Raw genomic sequence first — 14,277 nt, 5'->3', positions numbered from 1 at the left:
TGCTATCATTTCAAACATAGTAAAAGTATCTCTTCTCTAATTAAGTGGATTGGGGGGGCTTTCTTTCTTGAGTTTTGAACAGAGGCAGGCCTGACAACACCCTCCTGGCAGTCTCAGTTCTTTCAGCTTCCTGCCTAGGGCCTCAAAGTCTCGGGAGATCTTCAAGGTCCCTCCTGCCAGTGTTGTTCATTCCCACATGAATCAGTCCATTACTGATGGGCTTGGGATGTCCCAGCAGCCTGTCTGTTGCACCCAGGACATGGGCATCTGAAAGTCATGATGCTTCCTGTAGTCTCCTCTCAGACTTACACACTGTGGCCCAGGTTTCTCTCAACAGGGATATATGCTTCTTCTTTCTAAAACTGATTCTTGGCCTTCATTGAGCTGTGATGACTTGAATGATTCCTGCTGGCATCAATGAAAATTGAGCCAGGTAGCAATAGACGTCACATAGAATGAGACCGCTGAAAAGCAATGCCTAATGGTGTTTGGAGCCTTCCCCTTTCTTCTTCTTCCTGTTCTATGGCCTTCCTATTCCTCTTTTTGTTTTCTCCTTGAGGAAGTTTGTTGTATCCAAGAAGCTCTCATCTTCACGGTGGCGCAGTGGTTGGAATGCAGTCTTGCAGGCTAACTCTGCCGACTGCCAGCAGTTCGATCCTGACTGGCTCAAGGTTGACTCTGCCTTCCATCCTTCCGAGGTAGGTAAAACCCAGATTGTCGGAGACAAGAGGCTGACTCTGCAAACCGCTTAGCACTGTGAAGGATGGAAGGCGGAGCATCTCGGAAGGATGGATGGCGGAGTCAACCTTGCACTGTGAAGTGGTGTATAAGTCTAAGTGCTATTGCTATCTTTTTCGGATGTGTGGCAGTGTTTCTTTCCTCAAGTCCCTTTTCCAATTAGCCTGCATTTCCATCCCTTTTCCAATTAGCCTGCCTTTCCATAGTCTGGGTTCTCGTTAAGAAAGGAGGGCATTTTTTGCAGAGCACCTTGAATCACCATGCTTCTTGGAGTCGCCCCCCTTTCCCCTACCAAACTTCAAGCTAAAATCCTCTTTTGCCCTCCCTTTTCACTTGTTCAATGAGTTTGCTCTCTTGGGAGCTGCCTTGTTTTAAGTCCCCTGACACTGTTTGCCTTTTCACTGAAGTGCAGCTGCTGAATTGCATACATTGAGAGATCGAATGGAAGACGTTAAATAGACGTGCCTCTGGCATGGATTATGATTACAATGAAACTGGCTTCTGATTTGAGGGAGGGAAAGGTTCTTGAGACTAGATATTGCAGAACAGCACAAAGCCAAGCATCATGGGGACCCAGCATCCAGGGCGAGGAACTGGGAAACGAACCCCTGGGGTGGGCAAAGAAGGCAAGACTCTCCTAGGAGGTGGTGGGTCCCTGCTTACCCGTATTTGGAGTGAGGGCACTTGATGTGCTCACACTCCTTCAGATGGGCCTCCAGGTTCATCTTGAGCAACGGAGGGCAACTGGGATTGTTGGGGCAGCGCACTGGCCGGTAGTCACAGCTACCTTCATGGTCCCTAGATATATAAAAGGAGGAATGTCAGAAAATGAGTATCTCTCCCTCCCTCTTACACACACACACACACACACACCTTCACTGGATTACCATTCTTTGGCAAAGGGACCAGACATTTTTCTGGAATGGCATCAGGGAAGCCCTCTGGACATCTCCCTCTTTAGGTAACTTGAGGGCAGCTGGCTATTTCCACAGAGTTGCCATAAAACCCAGTACCAATATTTGAGTTGGTGAGATTTTACAAACACCTTGGGGTGCACTTGCACAAAATGGATGTCTTTGTAGGCAGGGCGAAATTCAAAAGCCACACTTTTACTGAAATGAAAATTGATGCTGGGCTATAACCATCCAGCTTTTGTAGTCTTTATGAGCCCTGGCTATGAAAACAGAGCTGTGGCTTAGTTCGACGAACAATCTGAGCCAGAAAGGTTTCATTGAGTCACTAAACTATTTCTCGCTATTTTGCCAGCTCTGCAACAATGGGGACTGAAATACATCTACAGAGAAGTCAAGATTTTTTTCCAACCTATGCAGCTTCTTCTGCAGCAATCCATGGATAAGCTGTTGCAAAGGTGTTTTTTTCAAGGGGCCACTGGACTTCCTGTTTTTTTTTTGAAGACGTTTTGCTTCTCATCCAAAAAGCTTCTTCAGCTCTTACTGGGAATGGAAGGATTTATACTCCTTGCAGGCAGCTCTTTTCCTCCTCTTTACAGACAGCTCAGTTCCCAGAGATTGGGCCTCTGATGTTCTGGAGCTCCCATCCTGCTGCATCCATTTACATTGGGCCTGCAACACCCAAAGTGCCAGCCTTCTGGATGGTGCCACACTAGGAAGGCAGGCTGGAGCTTGAGAGGAACACCAGAGGTCCAAACTCTGGGAACTGAGCTGGCTGGTAAAGAGGTGGAGAAGAACTGCAAGGAGTATAAATCCTTCCATTCCCCACCATTCAGTCAGAGCTGAAGAAGCTTCCTGGATAAGAAGTGAAACGTCTTCAAGGAAAAGCAAAGTCCAGTTGACTCTTGAAAAAAGTACTTTTGGGACAACCATGACTGGGAGGAATGAGAATCTCCAGAGACCTAGATAAGATCCATTTAAGATCCTCCCCAATAACTTGATCTTTGGCCAGTTGCAAAATAGCTGAATTTCAGTGGTGCTTTTCAGTCGATTGTTCAATTATTTAAAGGTAAAGGTTCCCCTCCTCGCACATACATGCTAGTCGTTTCCGGCTCTAGGGGGCGGTGCTCATCTCCATTACAAAGCTGAAGAGCTAGCGCTGTCTGATGACGTCTCTGTGGTCATGCGGCCGGCAGGACTAAATGCTGAAGGCGCCTGGAGAAACACTGTCCTCTTCCCACCAAACGGGTCCCTATTTTTCTACTTGCATTTTTTACGTGCTTTCGAACTGCTAGGTTGGCAGAAGCTGGGACAAATAACGGGAGCTCACTCCGTCACAGGGCGCTAGGGATTCGAACTGCCAATCTTTCTGATTGACAAGCTCAGCATCTTAGCCACTGAGCCACCGTGTCCCTATTAGGATAGTTTTAAGACAAAGGAGCTGGGGGGGTGGGGGGGCGGCTCCACCTCCCATCACTACCTTAGAAAACCACCCAAAGGCCTAAAAAGTTTTACCGTTCCTCTTCGGTCCCCCTAGCTTAAGATTTCTTGGAAAAAAGTCTTCCCTTGGAGCAGAGGGGAGAGTGAATTCAAAGAGGGCTGCTGCGAATTCAAAGCAGCAGCCATGCCCAAACAAACCCTCGATCACGGGAAGAGGCTTCACACATCTCACTTACTTCCTGGCACTCAGTTTAATGGTGAAGGGGCACCCGTGGGGGTCCACCTCGAAGGCTGGAGGCTTGCCACTCGCGCTGGACCGGCAGCCGTACTTGCAGTGAATGAAGAGCTCTCCGATTTGTTCGGCCACTGCAATGTTGTTCACCACCACGGTCAGTTTGGCATTGTCCACTGGGCACTTCTCTGCAGGGAAAAACCCTTGGTGAGCATGACTTAATTCAGAGACCATCCTGAGCTGGGATCCACTAGGGCAGGGGTCTCCAACCTTGGCAGTTGAAGTCCACAAGTCTTAAAGTTGTCAAGGTTGGAGACCCCTGCACTAGGATTAACCACTTTAAAAACACTCCCGGGGAACAGTTTGAACCCAATTTCTAAGCAAAGCTGTTGTCCACTTAATTGCAAGTGACTTCCTCAAATGCCTGAATTTGTAAATTCATCAATTAATTGGCATGCCTTTTATCGATTCAATAATTCACACGTATCTTAGAGGGTCATTCTTCAGGATCTGCAATCATTGTGTGCATTCCCACGTGGCTTTCCCCCTGGATTGTTTCAACCATGGTACCAGGCAGGAAACAGAGAAACATTACAGTAGAGACATTAAAAGAGGCTTACTGAAACAAGGGGAAAAGATCAGGAACTTGGAAAATCCAAACCCCACATCTACTTGTATGACTGCTGCGGTGGCCTAGAGGTGGAGCTCTCGCCTCACAATCAGGAGGCTGTGAGTTTGATCCTAGGTGGAGGCAGATATTTCTCTCTCTGGGCACGATGAGAATATATCTGCTGAATACAACTCCGCATTGGCGACAGGAAGGACACCTGGCCAGTAAACACTCAGCTCCATTCAGGTTCCCAGACTCCACCCTACAAGGGATTATGGGATCGGTAAAAGAGGATGATCTAGTCGTGTCATTGCCCTTGCCAGAGTTGTACAGCCGTGATCGACCCAAGTCCATTACTCTGATCTTCATAGTCAAAGGAAATAGCCAGAGCTTCACTTGGCAGAGTGAAATTTCTCAAGAGGTCATAAAAAATACAAGAATCCAATCAACAGAGAAATCCTGGGTGCCATTTTTAAATTTGAATTTGACCAAGAAGCAAAAATATATTTAAAAAAATAAAAGAAAACCTGCACGTTCCAATAGTGCAGGTAGTCCTCGTCTTACAATAGTTCACTTAGTGACCTTTCAAAGCTACAACGGCACTGAAAAAGTGACTTATGATGGTTTTTTCACACTTACGTGCCCAGTGGTGGGCTGCAATTTTTTTTTAACTATCAGTAGGCTGGGTAGGCATGACGGTCATGTGACAAGGTGGGTGACGTCACTCATCACACCCAGCCCCACCTCCTGGCAACTCACCTCAAAGGAAGAGGTGGGATTCAGCCGGTTGGGACTAATCCCATCACTGGCTGGTTCCAACCCGCCCGTTTTTCGGCCTCTTTTCAGGCTATTTTTTAGGCTGTTTGGGGGGGCATTTTCAGGCCGTTTTGGCATGGGAAAACAGCCTGAAAATGGTTCAAAAACAGGCCGAAAAATGGGTGGGGGCGGGGCCAGTCAGTGGTGGGATTTGCCAGTTTGCCGAACTGCGCCTAATCTTAACTACCGGTTCACGAGAACCGGTGCGAACCAGCAACAGCCCACCTCCGATCCTCCCCGTGATCATGCGATCAAAATTCAGACGCTTGGCAACTGGTTCACGCTTCCGACGGTTGCAGTGTCTTGGGCTCACGGGACCCCACTTTGCGACCTTCTGACAAAGTTAACAGGGAAAACCAGATTCACTTAATAACCATGGGACTAACTTAACAACTGCAGCTAAGAAAGGTCGTAAAATGGGGCAAAACTCACTTAACAAATGCCTCGCTTAACAACTGAAATTTTGGGCTCCATTATGATCGTTGAGGACTACCTGTCATTCAACTACAAAAAGACTGAAGTACCTACCAGAGGTTAAGGCACATCTCCTGCAAAATGTGTGCTGTGAAGAAAGAGAACACAAGGAGGTAAGAAATAGGGTGTGTATCGCACAATACCCGTTCTTCACCACCAGGGGGCAGCATCTATGGGTCCTGCTAGATTGCATCTGCTTCCTAGAGACCCTCCCCCCTTTTAATCCACTTGTGCTCTGGAAGCTACAACTGGTGGATTGGGCTCCTTTTGTCCAGATCTTTGTGGAAGAGCCTGGATTCAGCCTCCCTGTGTCCAGAGGTGGCATTCAGCCGGTTCTGACCAGTTCTAGAGAACCGGTAGTAGACATTTTGAGTAGTTTGGAGAACCGACCAATCCCACCTCTGAGTGGCCCCGCCATCTCTTCTCTGCCTCCCATTGAGTCCCAGCTGATTGACTGGGTCTCCTTTGGTTGCCCTGCAGAGGAGAATGGAGCTGGAAAGCAGGTTAGTGGGCTGGGGAGGGAATGGGATTTTATAGTATCCTTCCCCTGCCATGCCCACAAAACATGCCCACCAAGCCACACCCACAGAACCAGTAGTGAAATTTTTGAATCCCACCACTGCCTGTGTCCAACTCAACACTAAGAAAGCAAAACAAAAACAAATGGCATTGTCCTTCCTCACACGCAACCTAGCCAAGTTTTTTAAAAATGAATCCATTATCTGGAAAGAAAACAACTCTGAAAAAACCAGATCTTGAAAATTTTTCTTTTTATCCCATGGCTGGATTCTGGGCTATAAAAGGCGACACGTTTCCTTTTTCTATGACCCTCGCATTTCTTCTTCCAGGCAGATGCCATTCACCCCAGTCTTACCAAAAGCTTCATTTCATTTGGTTCCATTTAGGTCTTAGAACCCCACTTAAAATTATGCAGTTTGCATATTTACAGCATCTGATCCAAACCCCCAGCCTTTCTATTTAAAACTCTTGCAGGGGAACGGAGCGCGGAAAAGCTTGAAGTTCAACTGCAGAGGAAGATGGGTCTCAAATTGGTTTAATATGCCTTAATAACTTGTTTTAGGCAGTTAAGGTTGCCTTAGAATTTCTCTGTACATTAATATACAGTTTGAAAACTGAGCTTTAGCTTGCTGCTGAAAAAGTTTATTTTTCTACTAAGTAATTCACCTAATTTTCATATGTGAAAATTGGACTTGTGCGAAACATTGCAAACTAAAGTAGGCAAACAGAACCTCTGAAAAGGAAACAAGAGACCTTCATTTTCCTTCCCAGATTCTCCAGCACAACCAACTGGTCCACCTTGTTTGGGCCGCCAAACCGAACTGGCTCCAAGTGTTTTGCTCAAAGCTGATCTTACTCTCCTTTTACTGGGGAGATGAGGAGGGGGCTCCGCAGCTCCCCGCAACTGAGGGGTAATTCCTCCCCAGCTGCTCAGTTCCCTTTCCTGTTCTACCCATTCAGGAAAACACTCTCGCCAGGGAGGCCAAAACTGTCAGCACCTGAGCAGAAAGCAAGCTGGGCCCTGCTCCCAATTTCCATTCCCACATCCCCCAAATCATGTCAGAGCAGCTGGCTGGAAGAATCGCGAGGGAACCGCACAACAGAAAGGGGGTTCTGTCTGGATGGACTCTGTTGGGTCTATCCACGTAACATTGACCCTTGTTTAGGAAATGTCTGGCGTGAAGGACATCTGGAAGAATAAAGACATCAGTCTCGCAATCCAGTGCACATTAGCTAATGCAATGAGGTCAAGGCAAAGGTTCCCCTCGCACATGCATGCTAGTCGTTTTCTGGCTCTAGGGGGCAGTGCGCATCTCCATTCCAAAGCCAAGGAGCTAGCGTTGTCCAAAGACATCTCCATGGTCATGTGGCTGGTAGGACTGAAGGCCGAAGGCGCACGGAATGCTGTTACATTTCCAACAAAGTGATCCCTATTTTTCTACTTGCATTTTTTACGTGCTTTTGAACTGCTAGGTTGGCAGAAGCTGGGACAAGGAACAGGAACTCGCTCCATTACGCAGTGCTAGGGTTTCAAACCGCCAAACTGCCAACCTTTCTGATCGACAAGCTCTTAGCCACTGAGTCACCGCGTCCCTCAGCTAACGCAATAATTTTTCCTATTCCTATTTATGGCTGCGAAACTTTGGACTCTGAAAAAGGCTGCTAGGAGAACGGTGGATGCCTTTGAACTGTGGGGCTGGAGGCGACTATTATGCATCTCATGGACTGTAAAAATAACCAAGAAGTCCTAGAGATGGAACTTCACCAAAAATATCCCTCGAAGCCAAGATCGCCAAGCAGAGGCTGTCATACTTCGGTCATGTCATGAGAGCTGATTTATTTGAAAAGTCATTCAGACCGCTTCTGAACTTCAGGCTTGAAGTGGAAAAGAATGAAACTTTGATTTTGGGTTTTACCAATTAGGCTGATCGATCCTTATTGATATTATTATGAAAAAAAAGCAAAAAGCTGTGATTTGATGTTAATGCTTTATTTTACTGCAACCAAGAGTTGGAAGTCAATGCTTCTTTTTCTCTTTTTTCTTATCCTTCCTCACTTCTCTTTCCCCTCTTCCCACTGCTTTTCTATTTATTTTTTATCATACTTATCTTATAATGTTTTATAACTCAATAAAAATGTTAAATTGCCCCCCCCAAAAAATGTCAATTCTGCTGGGACTGATCAGAGGAATAAGGAGAGGGGGCCACCCTAGCACCCACTGGTTGGACTCTATAAAGGATGACATTGGGATGACCATGGTGGACCTGAAGGAGGCGGGGTGAGACAAAGGGGCATGGAGAGTGCTGACCCACACAGAGCGGCCGAGGGTCACACTCGAGATGTGTAAAACCGCACCAATAGCCACAGCAGTGCATTGATTAGAGTGCTGGCTGCCAGCAAAGTGCCGGCTGTCTGCTGATTGCCAGCTGCCAGCAATTTGGCAGTTCGAATCTCACCAGGCTCAAGGTTGACTCAGCCTTCCATCCTTCTGAGGTGGGTCAAATGAGGACCCAGATTGTTGGGGGCAAGAGGCTGACTCTGTAAACTGCTTAGAGAGGGCAGTAAAGGCCTGTGAAGCGGTATATAAGTCTAAGTGCTATTGCACTCCCTCCCTCCCATCCATCCATCCATGGTGCGCAGTAGTTAGAATGCAGTATTGCAGGCTATCTCTGCCCATAGCCAGGAATTCGATCCTGACTGGCTCAAGGTTGACTCAGCCTTCCGTCCTTGCGAGGTGGGTAAAATGAAGACCCAGATTATTGGGGGCAAGAGGCTGACTCTTTAAACCGCTTAGAGAGGCCTACATGGTCTAACCTCCCTACCAGGGAAGATTCCAGAGTTGATCAAAGAAAGATGTATTGATTTGGATTATTGCACTGAGCAGGAAAGTTGGACTGGATGGCCAAGTTGATCCCCAAACGTGCTCCAATTCAGTCCCCCTACCGCCTTCTCCATACGACCGAAACAGCAGCCTGGTTCAGCTCCTTACCCCACAGGTCGTGATCACAGGATCTTTAAACACACTGCAACACAACTGGCAACAGAGTTTCACAGAGGGCTGCTCAGCAAACACCAGAGGCTCCTGCAACCAACCAGAAGACACACGCAGGTGAGAATGAAAGAGCGCCCCCCTTTGCTCAAACGCAGCAATGCTCTGCCAGTCCGGGGAGTTCGGGAGACAAAATTTACAGCTAGGCCTCGACTTACAACCACAACTGAGCCCAAAGTTTCTGTTGCTAGGAGACACGGTTATTAAGTGAGCTTCGCCCCATTTCATGGCTTTACTTGCACACAGGGAGGAATGGAGAAGAGAGCAACATGGATTGCATGGCTTACGAGGGAGGAAAGGGCCCCGATTCCCTTCATTAGCCACAGCTGGGAAGGGAGTTTAAAGGAGAGACATGCTGAGTGCAGCATCTACTGGCAGCAAACGTGAGTTTATCTTGTGTTGTCTTTGCTTATCTGTGTTCCTGGCATCTTCCCATCTGTGTTGAATTACTGCCGTTCCTTCATGTCTGGAATTCCTTCTCTTGCCCTACCAGACTAATTACCTCATTTTGCTTTGATTGGACTTATAGTTACAGTTTTTGTTGAGCACTTTTTGGACTTGATTCTCTGCAGCCAAAGGCTGTTCCTGGGAGAGTTTTCTCCAGCAAGAAGGTAACCAGGACATTGGGGCCCAAGTTGGAGCTAATAAAGGGACTCCTACTGATTATCCGACTGTGTTGCCTTTGTGCCACGTCCCTTTGGGTCATCACAACAGCACTGAAAAAAGTGACTCATAAAAGTCATTCTTACCACCATTGCAGCATCCCTATTGTCACGGGATCAAAATTCAAACACTTGGCAGTTGACTCATACTTACAATGATTGCAGTATCCTGGGGTCATGGGATCCTCTTTTGTGACCCCCTTCTGGCAAGCAAAGTCAATGGGGAAGCCAGATTCGCTTAACAACAGTCTTACTAACTTAACAACTGCAGCGATTCACTTAACAACTGTGGCAAGAAAAGTCATAAAATTTGGCAAACCCCACTTAACAAATATTTCATTTAGCAACAGAAATTTTGGCCTCATAAGCCGAGTAACATTTTTTGGATGGCAGGAAAAAGGACACTTTTGGGAAGAGGCAAGAGTTAACTGGGGAAGGAAAATGTGATATAATGTAGGTCACACACATGTTGATCATCACCTATGCCAAATTTTCGGGAGAGCTTTGGAAAGGTTTTTTTTTAAAACAACGTACAGCTGTTTCTTCAAAGAAAAGGGTTTTTGCAAACTGCCAAAGTCCCAGCGTTACGATACCCAGAACTGAACTGCATGTATGCATCGTGATTTGAGGCAGAAAAGTTGAACGGGGGCCAGGGACAATAAACTCTAAACAGGCACAGAGTAGATTTTGTGCAGTGGTTGTGAGTTGTGGAAAAGCATTAACTAAAATTAAAAGAATTGTGCCAGAAAAGGACAACCGCTTCTTTTACACCAGGTATGGGCAAGATTGTGGTCCTTTGAATTTCATCTGTGATTACAGCAACAGCAAGAGATAACTGAAGCTACAGTCCAGAGTCCCATAAGCTGAACAAGGACTGTGAAAAGCAAGACCAATTTGGCTGCAACTCCAGACCCAAAGGTTTCCTTCCCCGGAGCCCTTTCTGGCTGCAGTGCTGCATGCTTCAGGGGGAAGCTAAAACCACGGGCCTAACATGGACCAGGGATGCCTTGGACAGGAGTCTCACCAGCAGCTGTATCAGGGAGCCACATCTCTCTTGGGTTCAGGCTCCTCTGGACTTTTCTTTTAAACCCAGAAATAATTTATTAGGAAGTTTTCATTCCATTGCTTGGGGGGCAGAAAGCTTATGGTTTTAACAATTGTCACCAAAGGTTCCTTTGTGAAAAGAAAAATGAAATTCCTGCTATGCAAAGAGTTTTCTACTTTGGTAGTTAATAGGGAAAAAAATGTATAGACTTGTTCCACATCATGTATTATGGGAAACTCCCCCCCCCGACCCCCAAATACCTACTGGCTCCTCCTCTTCCTCATGGAGAGAGAACGTTGAGCGCAGGGACATGTTGGACTCCGAGTGCAAGGAGCGAACAGAGATGGCAGAGTCAGACCGACGGGTGATTGGCGGCTGGAGAGAGAGAGGGGGAGGGGGGAGAGAGGGGGGGAAGATGAGTTGGTCACTTATTTAAGGTAAAACAGTACAGCAGCCACAACCAAACTTTCAACAAGTGTGTTCAGAACCAGCATTATGGAGGATTCCAGGAAGCCCTTCCTAATGGCAGCCTTTCTTAACAAAATTCAACATATTAACAAAAAGTCAACATATTTCTGCCAGGTTCTGTCCCAAGTGGCTGTTTGACCTGCGGCGGGCAAGGGCCAAGCAGCACACAAAGGAACAGTGTGACCACCAAATTCCTTTTGCAAACCTCTCTGCATTTTTTCCAAAACAAGAAACAAACCACAGATTAAACGGAGGGAGGCCTCAATGGCAGACAAAGCACAATTAGTTGCCCTGCAAAGAAGTCACTTTTGCTTTTCACAGAGGTCTGCAAAGTTTAGCCCCTAGAAATCCTTTCACTTCTTGGGCAATAGCAGCACTTCACTTAACCGTTAAATCCTTGGCAAAAGCTTGACAAATCTCAGACAGGTGGTTGCAAAAGCTCTCGATTTTTGCCCCTGAGGCGGATACATAAAAAGCTCACCTTCCCAACATGGAACTTCCTGATGCTGAACCAGGATTCTGGCCAGAAATGCTGGGTCTCGGCTATGATCCTTCACCAAAAACCTACCACGCTTCACTCTCATGGCCTCTGCTGTTCCTAAGAACACTTGTGGTTAGGCTGCTTCTGCTTCTGCCTCTCTCTTTCACACTCACACACACACAAACACACACACACACACACACAAACACACTTCTGCCAATTTGCTTTGCGTAGATGGCTGGAGACTTCCTCCTATTCAATTCAGTCGGGGTTCTGCTCTGTGGCTTCCTGTTTGGGGGTGGAAGAGCCAGCTGGGCACCATGCCCACCAATCACCCGGCTTGTCCTGGCTGCAGGCTCTCTGGGACTGGCTCAGCAAGGCAGCTGCTAGCAGAACAGCCACCTCTCAGGTTCTCCTCCAGGGAAGGAAGGCCAAGGGAGACCCACAGCATCTGCATGAACACGGGGTTGACCCGAGATAAGAAGAGCAGCGATAACAGTAGAGAAGGAGCCACCAAAAGCCAAGTTTAAAAAGGGGGATCTGGCAGCCCTAACTTTTAAACAGAAGAGACACGTGAGTTCTCCATGTCCTGGCCTCTTCATGGCTCCCATGATGCAGTATATTTTAATTTAGTTTACTTTATTGTCATTGCACCTCGCACAACAAAATTAAATGCCATCTTCAGTGTACGTAAGAAAACTATAAAAATAGAACAAAAACACACATCCTTCGCATTCTATACAATTGAATTGAAAACCCGATACTGCGTTAGTATTACACCATACAGTAGAATTCAATAGAGTCACTGCCCTGGGATAGAAGCTGTTTGTCAGCCTATTTGTCCTTGTTTTTATTGTCCTGTACCGTCTGCCAGATGGTAATAGTTTAAAAAAAGGGATGCCCAGGATGAGGTGGATCTTTGAGGATGTTTTGAACTTTCTTAAGGCAGCAGGAGCTCTAAAGCTCTTCCAAAGAGGGGAGAGGGCAACCCAGGATCCTCTGGGCAATGACCTTAACCCTCTGGAGGGCCGTATCCCAAAGGAAGAGATGGAAAGGGAAGTTCAGAACATGCTGACTCTTTGCTGAGGGTAAGCAAGGGGCCTCTCAACAGGCAGCCTATAGTAGGGAACTCAAGAGAGGCTCTCCTGCATCTCACCTGGGGACCTTCTAGGCCAAACACCAATGATAACAGGTGCCAGACCTTCCCCTGCTTTTGAATACGAGTTTCATTTGACTGTTACAAGTAGCTGTTCTGGATTTGCTGTTCTTGCAATGATTAAATCGGGCAGGATAGGACCAGCCTGACAGTTGAAGAATGCTTCCTCAGAGATGAGACGTATTTCCATCCCACGCACTGCAAAAGGCAGTTCCAGGAAATCTACTAAGAGTGAGTCCTCTTGACTTGAGCACCAGGTCATTATAGGTCACTTTCAGAAAGTCACAAAAGCGATCAGGAAAGCATAGCAGTTTCAAAGTAATCTGGAGCTTCAAGGGCTTGCAAGAATTGTGGATTTGAGGCAGTTCTCGCCTTACGACAACATTTCAGCCCAACATTTCTGTTGCTAAGCAAGACACTTCTTATGTGAATTTGCCTCATTTTACAACCTTTTTTGGCCAGATTTGTTAAGTGAATCACGGCAGTTGTTAAGTTAGTTACACAGTTGTTAAGTGAATCTGGTTCCCCACTGACTTTGCTTTGTGAGAAGGCTGAAAAACAGGATCACGTAACCATGAGACACTGCAACCGTCATAAATACGAGCCAGCTGCCGAGCTTCCACATGTTGACCACATGACCGTGGGGATGCGGCAATGGCCGTAAGTGTGAAAAACGGTCATAAGTTACTTCAGTCACTAAACGAACGGTTGTAAGATGAGGACTGCCTGTACTGGGGCTACTTTAGTTATTGTTGTGGTTCACTGGCAGCCTGCGGACACGGCAGCAGAGTCGGACAGTGGGGAAGAACGGGGACCAGTCTTTGAGTCTGGAGAGGACTTGGAGGAGGGTCCAGCGTCCGATGCAGAGATGGGGCCAGGACCATCTGGGAGTGGGGTGCTGATTCCAGAGCCTCCGGAGTCTAGCAGCAGCAAGGCAGAGGAACAGGGGGAGCCTGTTCCCAGTGTGCGCATGCTCAGAGCTGCCAGAAGGCAAGAGCAGCTGAGACAAAAGGGGCGACTTGGGAGTAAGGCTGGGAGGTGATTGCCCCTCCCATAAGGTATAAAGGACAGGCAAAGGTGATGAAACCTTTGCAGGAAGCAAAGTTATTCGGTCTGTTTGGATTAAACCTTGAAGCTGTGTGGACTTTGTCCTTCAGTTGGTTTTTTTTTTTTTTTTCAAGTTAATTTGGCACTTTAGTTGTTGGCAGCACTTCAAAGGAGAGAAAGGTGGGTGCTTATCTCGAGGGACTGTTTGGGACTCATTACAGGCTGGGAATGAACATAATTCCCAGCGTTGAAATAAAACAGGAGTTGTTTGGACTAAGCGTCTGCTTAATTACGGTCTCGGGAAGCCTTGGTCAAAAAGTCATTTTGATGAATGCCTGGAACCCCCTTGGGATCTTCAAGGCAGGGGGAGGCTCTCAAACCACAGTCCTGCAATGCTTCCGGCCTTTTCTATTCGGCTGCGCCCGGAAGGCTGGAAGACTGTAATTGGCTGTGAAGTAGCACAAGAGTCAGGGATCCCCAGATTACTGTGCTGAAGGATCTGCAGGGATTGCCAGTGGCTCAGAGGTCATGACTGAAGATGCTGATATTGGCCTTCAAAGCCCTCAGTGGTTTAATACTCCAGGAACCACCTCTCCTGTTGTGATGACCTACAAATCTCAGGCAGGCTC

The 14,277-nt window shown here is 47.1% G+C and overlaps 1 protein-coding gene across 4 annotated transcripts in view; it reads right to left on the bottom strand.

Moving 5' to 3' along the window:
* The window catches only part of TRAF7 (TNF receptor associated factor 7), a 55,489-nt gene that overhangs the window by 29,642 nt on the left and 11,570 nt on the right, over positions 1-14,277 (bottom strand). For 3 of the 4 annotated variants that reach the window (XM_026684370.2, XM_026684372.2, XM_087973118.1), the window contains exons 5-9: positions 10,761-10,871; positions 8,730-8,822; positions 5,276-5,309; positions 3,326-3,509; positions 1,402-1,536 (exon numbers count right to left, since the gene is read on the bottom strand). In XM_026684370.2, the coding sequence (XP_026540155.1) occupies positions 1,402-1,536; positions 3,326-3,509; positions 5,276-5,309; positions 8,730-8,822; positions 10,761-10,871 (557 nt within the window). Of the gene's footprint in view, positions 1-1,401; positions 1,537-3,325; positions 3,510-5,275; positions 5,310-8,729; positions 8,823-10,760; positions 10,872-11,445; positions 11,726-14,277 lie in introns of those variants that run through there. The other variant, XM_087973119.1, reaches the window with a different exon arrangement.

The sequence above is a fragment of the Notechis scutatus genome, chromosome 12, assembly GCF_049901735.1.
Source record: "Notechis scutatus isolate UNSWTSFEM ecotype Mainland chromosome 12, rNotScu1.2, whole genome shotgun sequence".
Taxonomy (NCBI): Eukaryota; Metazoa; Chordata; class Lepidosauria; order Squamata; family Elapidae; genus Notechis; species Notechis scutatus.
This window is presented reverse-complemented; position numbering and strand designations above follow the sequence as displayed.